The sequence below is a fragment of the Salmo trutta genome, chromosome 28, assembly GCF_901001165.1.
Source record: "Salmo trutta chromosome 28, fSalTru1.1, whole genome shotgun sequence".
Classification (NCBI taxonomy): Eukaryota; Metazoa; Chordata; class Actinopteri; order Salmoniformes; family Salmonidae; genus Salmo; species Salmo trutta.
Genome location: NC_042984.1, coordinates 18,255,591 through 18,271,686, shown reverse-complemented (window position 1 = coordinate 18,271,686; position 16,096 = coordinate 18,255,591). Strand labels below are relative to the sequence as shown.

Below are 16,096 nucleotides of genomic sequence, written 5' to 3'. Positions count from 1 at the left end.
GGGTTAGAGGCAGAAAATCCCAATGGAGACAGGGGAACCGGCCAGGCAGAGACAGCAAGGGTGGTTTGTCGCTCCAGTGCCTTTCCGTTCACCTTCACACCCCTGGGCCAGACTACACTCAATCATAGGACCTACTGAAGAGATGAGTCTTCAATAAAGACTTAAAGGTCGAAAACCGAGTCTGCGTCTCTCACATGGATAGGCAGACCATTCCATAAAAATGTAGCTCTATATGAGAAAGCCCAGCCTCCAGCTGTTTGCTTAGAAATTCTAAGGACAATAAGGAGGCCTGCGTCTTGTGACCGTAGCGTATGTGTAGGTATGTACGGGCGGACCAAATCGGAAAGATAGGTAGGAGCAAGCCCATGTAATGGTTTGCAGGTTAACAGTAAAACCTTGAAATCAGCCCTTGCCATAACAGGAAGCCAGTGTAGAGAGGCTAGCACTGTAGTAATATGATCACATTTTTTGGTTCTAGTCAAGATTCTAGCAGCCGTGTTTAGCACTAACTGAAGTTTATTTAGTGCTTTAGCCGGAAAGTTTAGCATTGCAGTAATCTAATCTAGAAGTGGCAAAAGCATGGATACATTTTCTGCATCATTTTTGGACAGAAGGTTTCTGATTTTTGCAATGTTATGTAGATGGAAAAAAGCTGTCCTTGATATGTTCGTCAAAAGATCAGGGTCCAGAGTAACGCGGAGGTCCGTCACAGTTTTATTTGAGACAACTGTACAACCATCAAGATTAATTGTCAGATCCAAAAGAAGATATCTTTGTTTCTTGGGACCTGGAACTAGCATTTCTGTTTTGTTCGTGTTTAAAAGTTTTTAAAATGCCACCATCCACTTCCTTATGTCTGAAACACAGGCTTCCAGGGAGGGCAATTTTGGGGCTTCACCATGTTTCATCGAAATGTACAGCTGTGTATCGTCCGCATAGCATTGAAAGTTAACATTATGTTTCCGAATGACATCACCAAGAGGTCAAATATACAGTGAAAACAATAGTGGTCCTAAAACGGAACCTTGAGGAACACCGAAATTGACAGTTGATTTGTCAGAGGACAAACCATCCACAGAGACAAACTGATATATTTCTGAACAGATAAGATCTAAACCAGGCCAGAACTTGTCAGTGTAGACCAATTTGGGTTTCCAATCTCTCCAAAATAATGTGGTGATCGATGGTATCAAAAGCAGCACTAAGGTCTAGGAGCACGAGGACAGATGCAAAGCCTTGGTCTGACACCATTAAAAGGTAATTTACCACCTTCACGAGTGCAGTCTCAGTGCTATGATGGGGTCTAATACCAGACTGAAGAATTTTGTATACATTGTTTGTCTTCAGGAAGGCAGTGAGTTTTTTCAAAAAATGTTTAGAGGAATGGGAGATTCGATATAGGCCGATAGTTTTTTATATTTTCTGGGTCAAGGTTTGGCTGTTTCAAGAGAGGCTTTATTACTGCCACTTTTAGTGAGTTTGGTTTACATCCGGTGGATAGAGAGGCGTTTACTATGTTCAACATAGGAGGGCCAAGCACAGGAAGCAGCTCTTTCAGTAGTTTAGTTGGAATAGGGTCCAGTATGCAGCTTGAAGGTTTAGAGTCCATGACTATTTTCATCAATGTGTCAAGATATAGTATTAAAAAACTTGAATGTCTTCCTTGATCGTAGGTCCTTGCAGTGTTGTGCAGACTCAGGACAACTGAGCTTTGGAGAAATACGCAGATTTAAAGAGAAGTCCGTAATTTGCTTTCTAATGATCATGATCTTTTCGTCAAAAGAAGTTCATAAATGTATCACTGCTGAAGCGAAAGCCATCCTCTCTTGGGGAGTGCTGCTTTTTAGTTAACTTTGCGACAGTATAAAAAATACATTTTGAATTGTTCTTATTCTCCTTAATTAAGTGTGGAAAAATAGGATGATCGAGCATCAGTGAGGACTCTTCGATACTGCACGGTACCGTCTTTCCAAGCTAATAGAAAGACTTCCAGTTTGGTGTAGCACCATTTCCGTTCCAATTTTCTGGAAGCTTGATTCAGGGCTCAGGTATTTTCTGTATACCAGGGAGCTAGTTTCTTATGACAACATTTTTTTTGTTTTTAGGGATGCAACTGCATCTAGGGTATTACGCAAGGTTAAATTTAGTTCCTCAGTTAGGTGGTTAACTGATTTTTGTACTCTGAAGTCCTTGGGTAGAGGTGGTGGGAGTCTGGAAGGGCATCTAAGAATCTTTGGGTAGTCTGAGAATTTATAGCATGGCTTTTGATGATCCTTGGTTGGGGTCTGAGCAGATTATTTGTTGCGATTGCAAACGTAATAAAATGGTGGTCCGATAGTCCAGGATCATGAGGAAAAACATTTAGATCCACAATATTTACATCCACGGGACAAAACTAGGTCCACAGTATGACTGAGGCAGTGAGTAAGTTTGGAGACATGTTGGACAAAACCCACTGAGTCAATGATGGCTCCGAAAGCCTTTTGGAGTGGGTCTGTGGACTTTTCCATGTGAATATTAAAGTCACCAAAATTGTGAATATTATCTGCCATGACAACAAGGTCCGAAAGGAATTCAGGGAACTCAGTTAGGAATGCTGTATACGACCCAGGAGGCCTGTAAACAGTAGCTTTAAAAAGTGATTGAGTAGGCTGCATAGATTTCATGACTAGAAGCTCAAAAGACAAAAATGCAGTCTTTTTTTTGTTGGAAAATTGACATTTGTTATCGGAAATGTTAGCAACACCTCCGTCTTTGCGGAATGCGCGGGGGATATGGTCACTAGCATAACCAGGAGGAGAGGCCTCATTTAACACAGTAAATTCATCAGGCTTAAGCCATGTTTCAGTCAGGCCAATCACATCAAGATTATGATCAGTGATTAGTTAATTGACTATAACTGCCTTGGAAGTGATCGATCTAACATTGAGTAGCCCTATTTTGAGATGTGAGATATCACAATCTCTTTCAATAATGACATGAATGGAGGAGGTCTTTATTCCAGTGAGATTGCTAGAGCGAACAGTTTTGCCCAACCTTGATTGAGGCACAGACACGGTCTCAATGGGGATAGCTAAGCTGACTACACTGACTGTGCTAGTGGCAGACTCCACTAAGCTGGCAGGCTGGCTAACAGCCTGCTGCCTGGCCTGCACCCTATCTCATTGTGGAGCTAGAGGAGTTAGAACCCTGTCAATGTTCACAGATAAGATGAGAGCACCCCTCCAGCTACGATGGAGTCCGTCACTCCTCAGTAGGCCAGGCTTGGTCCTGTTTGTGGGTGAATCCCAGAAAGAGGGCCAATTATCTACAAATTCTATCTTTTGGGAGGGGCAGAAAATAGTTTTCAACCAGCGATTGAATTGTGAGACTCTGCTCAATGCTAACACATCTTTCTAGCTGATTTACACGCTGAAGCTATGTTGCACTTGGTGACCTCTGACTGTTTCATCCTAACATCGTTGGTGCCGACGTGGATAACAATATCCCTATACTCTCTACACTCACCAGTTTTAGCCTTAGCCGGCACCATCTTCAGATTAGCCTTAACTTCAAATGTTCATAAATGACCAGCATTGTCAAATAATAATAATCATAGTAGTTGTCGAGGGTGCAACAAGTCAGTAACACAAGAGTAAGTGTCAGTTGGCTTTTTCATAGCCGATCTTTGAGAGTATCTCTACCGCTCCTGCTGTCTCTAGAGAGTTGAAAACAGCAGGTCTGGGACAGGTAGCACGTCCGGTGAATAGGTCAGGGTTCCAGCAGGTCTGGGACAACAGGTCTGGGACAGGTAGCACGTCCGGCGAACAGGTCAGGGTTCCATAGCTGGCATAACAGTTGGAACTGGAGCAGCAGCACGGCCAGGTGAACTGGGGACAGCAAGGAGTCATCAAGCCAGGTAGTCCTGAGGCATGGTCCTAGGGCTCAGGTCCTCCGAGAGAGAGAAAGAAAGAGAAAGAGAGAAATAGAGAGAGCATATTTAAATTCACACAGGACACCGGAAAAGACAAGAGAAATACTCCAGATGTGACAGACTGACCCTAGCCCCCCGACACATAAACTACTGCAGCATAAATACTGGAGGCTGAGACAGGAGGGGTCAGGAGACACTGTGGCCCCATCCGATGAAACCCCCGGACAGGGCCAAACAGGTAGGATATAACCCCACCCACTTTGCCAAAGCACAGCCTCCACACCACTGGAGGGATATCTCCAACCACCAACATACCATCCCGGGACAAAGCCGAGTATAGCCCACAAAGATCTCCACCACGGCACAGCCCAAGGGGGGGCGCCAACCCAGACAGGAAGACCACGTCAGTGACTCAACCCACTCAAGTGACGCACCCCTCCCAGGGACGGCATGGAAGAACACCAGTAAGCCAGTGACTCAGCCCCCGTAATAGGGGTAGAGGAGAGAATCCCAGTGGAAAGAGGGGAAACAGGCCAGGCAGAGACAGCAAGGGCGAGTAATGGAGAGTAATGGAGTGCTGCATCAGATGACCTGGCCTCCACAATCACCCGACCTCAACCCAATTGAGATGGTTTGGGATGAGTTGGACTGCAGAGTGAAGGAGAAGCAGCCAACAAGTGCTCAGCATATGTGGGAACTCCTTCACGACTGTTGGAAAAGCATTCCAGGTGAAGCTGGTTGAGAGAATGCCAAGAGTTTGCAAGACTGTCATCAAGGCAAAGGGTGGCTACTTTGAAGAATCTCAAATCTTAAATATATCTTGATTTGTTTAACACTTTTTTGGTTACTACATAATTCCATGTGTTATTTCATAGTTTTGATGTCTTCACTGTTATTCTACAATGTGGAAAATAGTAAAAAATAAAGAAAGACTCTTGAATGAGTAGGTGTGTCCAAACTTTTGACTGGTATTGTAAATATATTTATTATTGTTATTATAGTATTTTTTTTCTTCACATATTTAACCCCTTATTTTTGTTGGCACAAAACTACCTCTATACTTCAATTCATTTGTATGGGTTAACTTTAGACGAATCCTGTGACACGTGGGGGTCACAGAGTTAAACTGAGAACACCATCCATGTTTGTGAGTCTCCCCTTTCCACATAGTGGTCATATTAGTTAGTAGTTTTATATAAACAAATACATCACATAATATCTTATATAAATACTTTTGATAATTTTTGTACGATAACTAGCATAAAATGTATCGATAATTGCGCACATTTCCATAATTTCTCCCTTAATTATTAATTTACAAAGTATACAGGACGGGACTCTTATTCTGAAGGATTCCAAAAATCCGTGACCCGGAAGTACTCAGTTATTCTTGACTGCTTTGCAGCTATGATATGGTTTGCGAAAATTAGCTATTTGTCTAGCTAGCTAGCTAGCTGACTAGCTAGATAAACAAGCATATTAGATTTTTTTTCGTGACTTGTGTTTGTATAACGATACATTTTAATGTAGATTTAATTAACTACCATATACGACTTAATTAGTGCTCGTTATATTCAAATAATTGGTTCCCACAGGGCTGTTTTCCCGAAGAGTAGCTAGCTGGCTAGCTATCTTATGTTGTTTATAGTGCGAGAACGAGGGAGCAACTGAGACATGGAATGCAACGGTCGCAGAGTTAGCTACAGTAGCTAGCCAATTTGGTTTCCAAGGTACGTTCGATGGCTAACGTAATCTAATTACTAGAAGTGCTATCATAATCGAACTTCATATTTAACACAAACTTATTGTGCTTTGTTGACCTGTTTACTAGTTGTTAACGGTTAGCTAGCTAACATTCATTCACAGTCAAATTCCCCAATAGCGGACTAAACGCCACGGTGGGGTGGAGTTTAGTCCGATAGGTCCTCAGCTGCTGAGCTAGCCAACTTGTATGCGTATGCCCCATTTTCATGGCTAGCAATGTTACATTCACGGTTACACACACCATTTACGTTATCAGTCATTCTAGCTTCAATATCTTCAATGTGGGACTGTCAGCCATAGTTAAGTACCTGTCTGCTGTGATTCCTTTTTGTTGTTCACACAATCTGGAATCCTCAACTATCTATGATCTGTCAGTTAATTTGCAAGGCCTATATTTAAACCAACAGTCTTTACACTCTCCTTGCTAAACTGACATATAATGGTACCAAACGGTGTATCTATCATGGCTTTTCTCTTCCAGCTTGGTAGCAGAAGACATCTGCCAGGCTTTAAGAAATTAGCAGATTGGAATTTTGAGGCCAGGGATTAGAATTTGAGACAAGTTCGACTGGAATCAGATTCACGTATCATCGCCATGGCTTGGGCTCTGAAGTTGCCGCTCACTGATGAGGTGATTGAATCAGGTCTGGTCCAGGACTTTGATGCCAGTCTCTCTGGCATTGGACAGGAGCTTGGAGCTGGGGCATACAGTATGAGGTATGAATCATCATTTGATGTCTATTGAAAATGCACTGATATGTTAGAATTGAAATAAATATGTTTTGTAACTAACCCAAGATAGACCAGAGCCGTTCGTTTCCAATGGGAGCAAATTAATCATAGTGGACAGAACAAGCAAGGAGGTAGGCAGGGCCATGCACCATTGGCGCGTTGTAGCATTTATTTGCATATTTCAGTTAGGAAACGCATACTGTGTGAAGTGCACATGTGTAATAACTACATTTGCCCTTGCACTCCTAAACAACAGTTTTTTATTTTTTTTATTTTGGCAAAGGCTAAAGTCTACAAAACACAGTCCACTCTGTTTGTTACATATTCTAGTTTTGCAAACAGAAAACTGTATTGGGATCAAATGTTTCATCAATGACAAAATTAGCATAATGTCTGCCAAAAGTATGCACTGATCATGCATAGGCCTAACCTTCCATCAGTTCTCTCTTGAGGGTTGTTCTTATGCCAGAAAAGAGGAGGCCTTATTCTCAGTCAGACTTGGGATTTTGCGGAGTCAGGAACAGTTTGTGTAAGGGATATGGCTCTCTTTCAGACTGCTCTTTTGTTAGTTTTGTAAGTGTTCTGTTTCATGATACTGAAGTGCCTTATTGTCAGTGAAATTCTTATGTTGAGAGGGGATGAGATACCCAGGCTGGATACCAAGGTAGTTGATTTGTTTTTCACAAGTTTTTACCATCATAACTAATTAACTGTAAAGAAAGAAAATGTTATAAATCACTTCTCCTTTTTCCAGTGTCTCCTAGTGATATATTTATCTATGCCTACATTTATTGTATGGGTAACAGAATTTACAAAGGAGGTTATTTTAAGAAATGAGTCTCCTCCCTCAGTCTCATACTGGGGAGATTCAAGGCCTGTGGAGTTGTTTCAGACATGTTGATACTATGTCAATATCATGTGCTTGTAAAAGACGTTGGCTTGCCAGTTTATTGACCATGTTGTCTTGCGTCTCTTTCTCCAGCGATGTGCTGGCCCTACCCATCTTTAAGCAGGAGGAGTCCAACCTGCCGCCTGACAGTGAGAACAAGATTCTTCCTTTCCAGTATGTTCTGTGTGCAGCGACCTCGCCTGCCATCAAACTGCACGATGAAACACTTACCTACCTCAACCAAGGTTAGCACCTGTCTGTGTTCCATTTTCATGATTGTGCTTTTCTTGTGAATTTGTTGCTAATTTAAAGAAATGGCAAGACAATGGTGTGGTATGTTTATGAACTTATGCCTTTTGATTTCAGGACAGTCTTATGAAATACGAATGCTTGACAATCGGAAAATGGGTGAACTCCCAGAAATCACTGGAAAAATGGTGAAGGTAAGATGAACAAGAACACAATGACTCATGACCATAGGCATGAGAGTGAGCGTTTGTTTGTCTGGGCCTATTCCAATGCCATAATTTCCTGTGTCTTCTAGCAGTAGTGCAGGTACTTCCTGGTTCCTCAGTGATGTTTCTGTGTGTCCTCAGAGCATCATCCGAGTGGTCTTCCATGACCGGCGTCTTCAGTACACAGAGCACCAGCAGCTGGAGGGCTGGCGCTGGAACAGGCCTGGAGACCGCATCCTCGACCTGGGTGAGCTCTCTGTCTGGGAAGGGTATTGGACTACTCTGGGTGAAGAAGGACTGAAGGGGCTGTTTTTAAGACTGTGGAACTGGAATTGCTTTAAATAACACAAAGCTGTATCTTCACTGAATGAAATGATGATTGACAACAGGCTGCATAACATGTAGTTAGTTTGCTCACACAATCCTTCTGATAACTTGTCTCGTGTTGCTCCATTGCAGATATCCCCATGTCAGTTGGCATGGTCGACCCCAGGGCTAACCCTACTCAGCTTAACACGGTGGAGTTCCTGTGGGACCCATCAAAAAGAACCTCTGTTTTTATCCAGGTAGCATGATAAACACCCACATAGTTGTTTTCATAAGGCTGGTCGTAGCTTATTGTCTAACATCAGTCCAAGGCTGTCTGAATGGAATGGAAACAAGTGGTTTTCAAAACAAATAGAGCTTTCTCTCTCTTTTATTGAATAAAACAACATCCACCAGTTTTCAAATAGTCATGACAATTCCTTGTTTTAGGTTCACTGCATCAGCACTGAGTTCACCATGCGGAAGCATGGGGGAGAAAAGGGCGTGCCTTTTCGCATTCAGATCGACACTTTCAAAGAGAATGATGGCGAAGAGTATACAGAGCACCAGCATTCTGCTAGCTGTCAGGTCAAAGTCTTCAAGGTGAGAAGAAAGTCTGAGCAAAAACAATGAAAATGGGTTAACGTTTGTCATTCAAAGGTACATAAGATGTTAGCTTCATTTCATCCCCGTCATGGTGCTATCCATAATAAACATAACGACTTTACCTCACCTGTGGCAGCCTAAAGGTGCAGACAGGAAGCAGAAGACGGACAGAGAGAAGATGGAGAAGAGGGCGCCTCAGGAGAAGGAGAAATACCAGCCATCCTATGAAACCACCATCCTAACAGAGGTTGGAGTCAGTGTGTTGAGTGAATGGCAAAAGGGGGGGAGGGATTTGGAGAGGAAGGGGTGTGGCAGTAGTCAGTATGTCTAAGAGATGAAGAAACATGAACAAAATTATGCATTTAATTTTTGTATCAATAATTTCATCATAATGTATAGAAATGATGTACAACACAGGATTTCTTTCTGAAATCAAGAACTAACATCTGGAGAGCTGGATTAAGTAAAGAGCCTAGGTCCCTCTCTACTAGAATAACAGAAATGTTCTCTTGCAGTGCTCTCCCTGGCCAGAGGTCACCTATGTCAATAACTCCCCATCGCCTGGCTTCAACAGCACACACAACAGTTTTCCAGTGGCAGAAGGGTAGGGATCAGGACATAAACATGCAGCCTGTTCTGAACCACACGGCCAAATGTATAAAATGTTATGGGGATGCAATGCCTAATACAACAGTTTTTTTTTGTTCAATTTGGGAATTTCTGTTTGTTTTCCATCTATTCCCAGAATGTCCCTCCCAACATTTTCAAGTAATTTTTCTCTGTTCTTCCCAGAAATGGATCCCCCGGTCACCAGCCAGAGCCAGTTGTTCAGGTGGCAGATGTAAGTACGTCCCCTTGTGTGTCCTAAACCCACCCAAGGCTCATCTCCTGCTCCATCCCTTCTCACTAACCCCCACATCTACATGTTTCAAGTCCAGCTTCTTTCACATAACTGAAGTTGACACGTTGTGGTCATGCTTTTGCTTTTGCTGTTGGCAGCAGGACTAGTGAAATACTGTAGAATATGTCTGTAGTGGGAGATTAAACTAAACTGAAAGACTGAGGCTGAGAATGACTTTGCAATCATTACACGTTGTTTTAATTTCAAAGCAGCACACACTTTAACATGACATCATCATTATGTTTTCGCATGAGAGAGCTGTCCATTTGTGTACCCATTTTCCATTGATCACATTTGCATGTAGTCAAACATATTTAACAAAATAATGAATATATATGGCAATACTGTTTTGGTTTTCTGTCGGAAATTCTTTGGGGAAAGGAAAGGGGATGCATGGATAAGTCTCGTCTGATTTGGGTTAGAATACCAGGCTACTTTATAAGAACCTGCAGAATGAGAAATGCCATAAAAGTTGGATAGGTCCATCTGCTTTGAACAGTTATATTATTTTTGACTAGTGCAAGAATTGTGATTTTATTTTTTTCCCCCATTCATGTGTTCCTAGATCCCAGTTACTAATACATGGGTAAAACATGCCCTTTGTTTTTCGGTCCATCAAAGCAACCATTTAACTAATGCAGTAGACTGTCGTCCTCCATAAAGAATCTATTGTATGACGCACATCCCAAATGATTAATACGGTTGATAGATGGAAACAGACCTTGAAATAAGCCTATACATCCATGTCTATGCACCTATCAGTTCAGTTTTATAAAGGGTATGTACACCTTTTCTCCCTTCTTTCTCCCGCATTATTATCCAATATAGATTGAAAGCTGTCTGACTGATACGATTGTAAGTTTCCAACATTTTCTAAATGTCTGACTTTGATTAAAGATGCAGACTTCATGGTTTAGACAGACTCAAACAGAATGTGGGAGTGTGCGATATTCACTGATGTATAATACATAATCTTTTAATTATTGATTGCACTTATTAACACTATTGCTTGCTGTCTCATAATGCTGATAAGTACAGTACCAGTCAAAAGTTTGGACACACCTACTCATTCAAGGGATTTTCTTTATTTGTACTATTTTCTACCAAAAAAGTGTTAAACAAATCAAAACATATTTGTGATTCTTCGAAGTAGCCACCCTTTGCCTTGATGACAGCTTTGCACACTCTTGGCATTCTCTCAACCAGCTTTACCTGGAATGCTTTTCCAACAGTCTTGAAGGGGTTCCCAGATATGCTGAGCAATTGTTGGCTGCTTTTCCTTCACTCTGCAGTCCAACTCATCCCAAACCATCTCAATTGGGTTGAGGTCAAGTGATTGTGGAGGCCAGGTCATCTGACGCAGCACTCATCACTCTCCTTCTTGGTTAAATAGCCCTTACACAGCCTGGGGGTGTGTTGGGTCATTGTATTGTTGAAAAACAAATGATAGTTCCACTAAGCGCAAACCAGATGGGATGGCGTGTCGCTGCAGAAGGCTGTGGTAGCCATGTTGGTTAAGTGTGCCTTGAATTTTAAATAAATCAGACTGTGCACTTGAAGAAACTTTAAAGTTCTTGAAATGTTCCGCATTGACTGATCTTCATGTCTTAAAGTGATGATGGACTATCATTTCTCTTTGCTTATTTGAACTGTTCTTGCCATAATATGGACTTGGTATTTTACCGAATAGGGCTATCTTCTGTATACCACCCCTACCATGTCACAACACAACTGATTGGCTCAAACGCATTAGAAGGAAAGAAATTCCACATTAACAAGGCACACCTGTTAATTGAAATGCATTCCAGGTGACTACCTCATGAAGCTGGTTGAGAGAATGCCAAGAGTGTGCAAAGCTGTCATCAAGGCAAAGGGTGGCTACTTTGAAGAATCTCAAATATAAAATATATTTAGTTTTTTTAACACTTTTTTGGCTACTACATGATTCCATTTGTGTTATTTCATAGTTGTGACGTCTTCACTATTATTCTACAATGTAGAACATAGTAAAATTAAAGAAAAACCCTGGAATGAGTAGGTGTGTCCAAACTTTTGACCGGTACTGTATGTATCCAGTTGTTTTGGGTAGTTTGTAATAAGTTTTAGGCAGCAACATCTACCTTAACTCTCCCTAAGGCCCACTTGAATTTTTGACATCACAAATAAGTGGCGTTTGTGTCAAAGAAGACTGTGATTTTAGCCTGAGTGCCAATCTGTTTGTGCTATCATGCAAACCCCTTGTCACTCATTGTCATGCCAAACATTGGCAATTGAGTTGGCAAGAGCTAAAATAGTTCTGGGACCAGGCTACTTTAATACTCCGAATACTTGTGCCAGTATTTATAACAACACCTCTCCATGATGTACGTAATAGTCATGTAAACTAATTTTGAAATAAATGCAGCGCTGAGTGTTGATAGTGATAGGATGTATTTTAACATTAGCTTCACTGTTTGCACTGTCAAAATATCACCCCTTGTGTTTTACCCCCGTTTTAGACAGAAATACATAAGGTTTTTTTTGGGGGGGGGGGGGGGTTGATACATGATGATAAAATACAATATAAAAATTGACAGACATTCTGCCTTACAGTTGTCATCCCATCTGCTTACAAGAGACAGTGAAAGTGTCCATCAGGTATATATTAATTTATTTTATGATTTTTCTAGTTTGAATGTTGAATCGTTTTGCCTTTTTAAAGCAAAGGTGGGATATGTATTACACACACTTCTTCTCTGACCAGGCTCCGAGCATATCTTTTTACGTGTATCTGTAGAACAATTGAACAAGATGACAAACAATTTTTATTTGATTCATTCTTTGTGTGTTTCTGTGCATAAGTGGATAACTGCTACAGTGATATTCTATCTACTCTGACATTGTAATGGGTCTTTATTCCTCCTTTTAGCGTGTTGTGGGATGGGTTAGCTCAGAGAAACTACTTATACCTGGCTGTATATATCTGACCTTACAGTGGAATTGATTGTACACTTTTAAAACCAAATCCAAAGTTTAACAACGTAATTTGATGGCTTTTGCGCTACCTGTCTACGTCTCTTTTGGAACAAATAGAACCTGTTACCTGCGGCAACACCACAGGATGCTCAGCAGTGGCTACATAGAAACCGCTTTTCACCGTTCTGTCGGCTCTTCACTAATTTCTCAGGTAAGAAGGTCAATATATAATTTCTTGAATTTATATTCTCAACTTTGTTGTCATGTTGTGGAAGTCAGTCTGAAATAATATCTATATTCTTTGAGTATTAGGCTGATTGTTCTATGTTCCAGGGGCAGATCTGTTGAAGCTGACCAGGGAAGATGTCATTCAGATCTGTGGGCCAGCAGATGGTATTAGGCTCTTCAACGCACTGAAAGGCCGGTAGGTGTACTTCCTTACCACTCTACTTCCATATTGCACCATTCATACTGCAATATGGAAATGCCTATTGAATTTAATCAATTATTGAGTGTGAGAAGTTTCTCGTGTCAGCTTATTTCTGTGTGTGCGCGCAGAGTGGTACGTCCCAGGCTGACAGTGTATGTGTGCCAGGAGTCCCAGCAGGCTCGGGAACAGCAGCAGAAACATGAGAACGGAGACACAGCTAGCAGCACTTTTTTCGGTGTGTGCGTGTTTTCTATATATATATGAAGCATTCATAACACATGCTTACTTACTTGCTGATGGCGGCGCAATGTGCCAAATGATGGCATAATGATAGCTCTGATGTTACGGCATAATACACTGTTAGCTACATAGGGTGTTATGAAAATGATTGACAATATATATCCTTGTACACTTCTGTCTTCTTTTGCAGTGTACCATGCCATCTACCTGGAGGACTTGACAGCAGTTGAGCTGACAGAGAAGATCGCTCAGCTATTCAACATCTCACCCAGACAGATCAGTCAGATCTTTAAACAGGGACCCACTGGTATACATGTCCTGGTCAGTGACGAGGTATGGCTCGTCTCAGAAGTAGTGCACTACTGAATAGGGTCTGATTTTTAGACAGCCTTTTGTTTCTGGATCAGTCTGCCTTAAGTCTGAGTCCTAATGTGTACACTGTTCCTGGCCTCTAAGATGGAATCTCTCATTTCTCACAGATGATTCAAAACTTCCAGGATGAAGTATGTTTTGTTTTGGACACAATGAAAGGTATGAGAGTCATTCAATCCATTTTCTTTTACCACAAATATTGGGGAGTGGAGAAATGTTTTCGGTATCACCCTTCATGACTTTGGCTCCGTTTCTTTATCAACAGCCGAGACGAATGACGGCTACCACATCATCCTGAAATGAAGACTGTCTGGGGGATTGCCTAACCCCTGCTCTGTCCTTTAGACTCAACCCTGCAAGCCCCTCTACAGGCTCTGCCCCTGATATTCCTGGACTGTGCTGAAGATGACCTGTTCGATTCTCTAGAGGCCCCTGCTATGGGAATGTTTGACTGAAGCAGCATGCCCATCCTTGATACCTTATTGTATTATTTTAAAGGAGTGACTGACTCTATTTGAGCTGCCATATTGAAGCAACACGCTTCAGTTTCCTCCCTGGCTAGAAACCCTTTTAAAACGGTTGCATTTTCCTGCTTCGCTGCTCATGTGTTTGAAAAAGAGAATGGAACGAAAATACCCTGCCACTGTTAGGGTATCATGAGCAGCTGGTGTGCCAAAGTTCTGTGCTTCAGAATCAAGGAGTTTGCTGTCACATGAAACGGGATCCACAACAAGAGATACAGAGTTCTTATACATTGGTCTCCAGTCTCCATCTCCTACTGCTTGGCTGCCTGGCTTCACACCAAGGATCCAGTTTGTGAGGACCGTGGCCATGGTTACGTAGCTACGACACAGGAAAGAGAACCTTAACAGGAAGTGGTGTCATAATAGGTAATGAAAGGGACACCAGCAGCCTATGTCCTTTTCTCGTTTGGGCATAAGTCTGTTCTCTCTCTCTCTCTGTGACCCGGAAACTGATAAGTGGTCGAGGAGTGTGTCAAGTCCTTAGTAGGCAAACGGAAGATGATCCTCCCCTCCTCAGTAGCCTCCTTTTGGCAAGGAAGCACAAGTGTATTCTACCACGGAAGAGTTTTGATATTTGCCACACCCCCTTTGAATCAGCTGTTGTATTGTCAGAGGAGAAAAGCATGCACACATTTAAAAGTGATATGCTACTTATCCTTTTATCTATAAAATGTCTTGCACAACATTTATTTTGGGATCCACCCCTGTAAATGTAATTTGCCTGATGACGTGCGAGTGGAGAAGGAGCTTCTTATATCAAACAAGTAGTTTCATCCACGTTCAATCTCCTCGCCACCTCTCCTCGATTCCCTTTTTCAAAAGGAGGCAAGAGAGGATGCAGGAGTTGAGCAAATCTAATTGAGAAAAGGCCCATGAGAACCCCTCTCTGTCCTCTTCCAGTGAGTGCCGTGCTCCTGTGAAAGCCCACAGTCCTGTTTTCCTGTGTCCTCCTCTTTTACTTGTGAGAGAACATCTGTGCAGCTTTTGAACACTGTCAAGACCGTGTCAGGATACTGGTCTGTTCATCATGATATGGCCCCCACATCCCTGAGCCGACTAGGTAAAAAAAAATGCTAAATGACTCAAATGTAAATGTATACATTAATTTGATTGACACTGTCTTTCTTTGTTAGTGACACCACACAGTGGCAACTTACCAGTCTGTCTTGCCTGCTATCCCTACTTACCATCATACTGTATTTATCACTTTACAGTCTCATTACAAAGGTTTTGGACAATTCTCCAACCTTTATTTTAAGTAGATCATTGTTTTTAAAATATATGAATCATGTCTTTTAGCTGTTTTATAACCTTTCTAACAGATGTGTTCCTTCCTTGTTTAGAGAACCACTCTTTGCATTGTTTTTGGATATTGCCACTAGTACATAGCAGTGGGTTGTATAGGGCTTGATAAACCTGCATGTGTAAAGCTAGAGTTGGTTCCCATTCAATCAAGTTCAACTGAACGCTTCCAGAATATCGATTGTGTGATATTTAGATGTTGTCCAGCTTTGCCCCTCGCTCAAGTCATCAGAATGATTAAACTAGTTACCCATTCATTGCCTGTTAATTTTTTTTGTAATGCTTAGCTTCGTGTGGACACATTGAGAAAACAATGTTTTTTTATTGTATTATTCCTATATTCCTCAAGCTTTTGAGTTCTGTATAAGCAGGTATTTTAAGTCTGAAAATAATTCCAGAGTTAACTTTGAATGTCCTAATATTGGCCAAACATTTTTTTAAATATTTTTTTTGTATACATTGAATGTGTTTGGTCTGTCCTTGGACTCCTTGTTCGTCACAATAGCTGGATAAGTATAACCCCATGCCAGAAATACTCCTATTCATACGTTGTTTTATGTACATTTGGTAACCATGTTGGTTGCTATGGCATTTTTGGTACGAGGGAACACCTAGAGAGGAATGTGTGAAATATAAGGCGTATGTTTCTAACTCCAAAACAATGATTTAAAATATAACCAAGTCTTTCGTGTAATCTAAAATTGTTT

General features: G+C 41.5%; 1 protein-coding gene across 2 annotated transcripts; it reads left to right on the top strand.

Annotated features, from left to right (window-relative positions):
- Positions 1–5,302: 5,302 nt before the first annotated feature.
- On the top strand, positions 5,303–16,083 carry LOC115165652 (transcription factor CP2). Of its 2 annotated transcripts, XM_029718910.1 has the most exons (18): positions 5,303–5,643; positions 6,159–6,394; positions 7,392–7,543; positions 7,665–7,741; positions 7,895–8,000; positions 8,213–8,319; positions 8,510–8,662; positions 8,802–8,912; positions 9,181–9,269; positions 9,458–9,506; positions 10,395–10,421; positions 12,159–12,203; positions 12,639–12,732; positions 12,855–12,945; positions 13,080–13,186; positions 13,382–13,524; positions 13,671–13,722; positions 13,829–16,083. In XM_029718910.1, the coding sequence occupies exons 2-18, from the start codon at positions 6,273–6,275 to the stop codon at positions 13,864–13,866; spliced, it is 1,563 nt and encodes a 520-aa protein (XP_029574770.1). In that variant the 5' UTR covers positions 5,303–5,643; positions 6,159–6,272; the 3' UTR covers positions 13,867–16,083. The 2 variants fall into 2 exon arrangements, with proteins under 2 accessions (XP_029574770.1, XP_029574771.1); XM_029718911.1 differs by lacking the exons at positions 5,303–5,643; positions 10,395–10,421 and having other exon boundaries at positions 6,273–6,394.
- Positions 16,084–16,096: the final 13 nt, after the last annotated feature.

What these genes read in the sequence shown, in the direction of transcription:
- LOC115165652 (XM_029718910.1), top strand. Translation starts at nt 6,273, where the DNA reads ATGGCTTGGGCTCTGAAGTTGCCGCTCACTGATGAGGTGATTGAATCA. An exon ending in GCTGGGGCATACAGTATGAG is followed by an intron (nt 6,395 to 7,391) that starts GTATGAATCATC and finishes CTCTTTCTCCAG; the next exon opens with CGATGTGCTGGCCCTACCCA. An exon ending in ACTTACCTACCTCAACCAAG is followed by an intron (nt 7,544 to 7,664) that starts GTTAGCACCTGT and finishes TTTTGATTTCAG; the next exon opens with GACAGTCTTATGAAATACGA.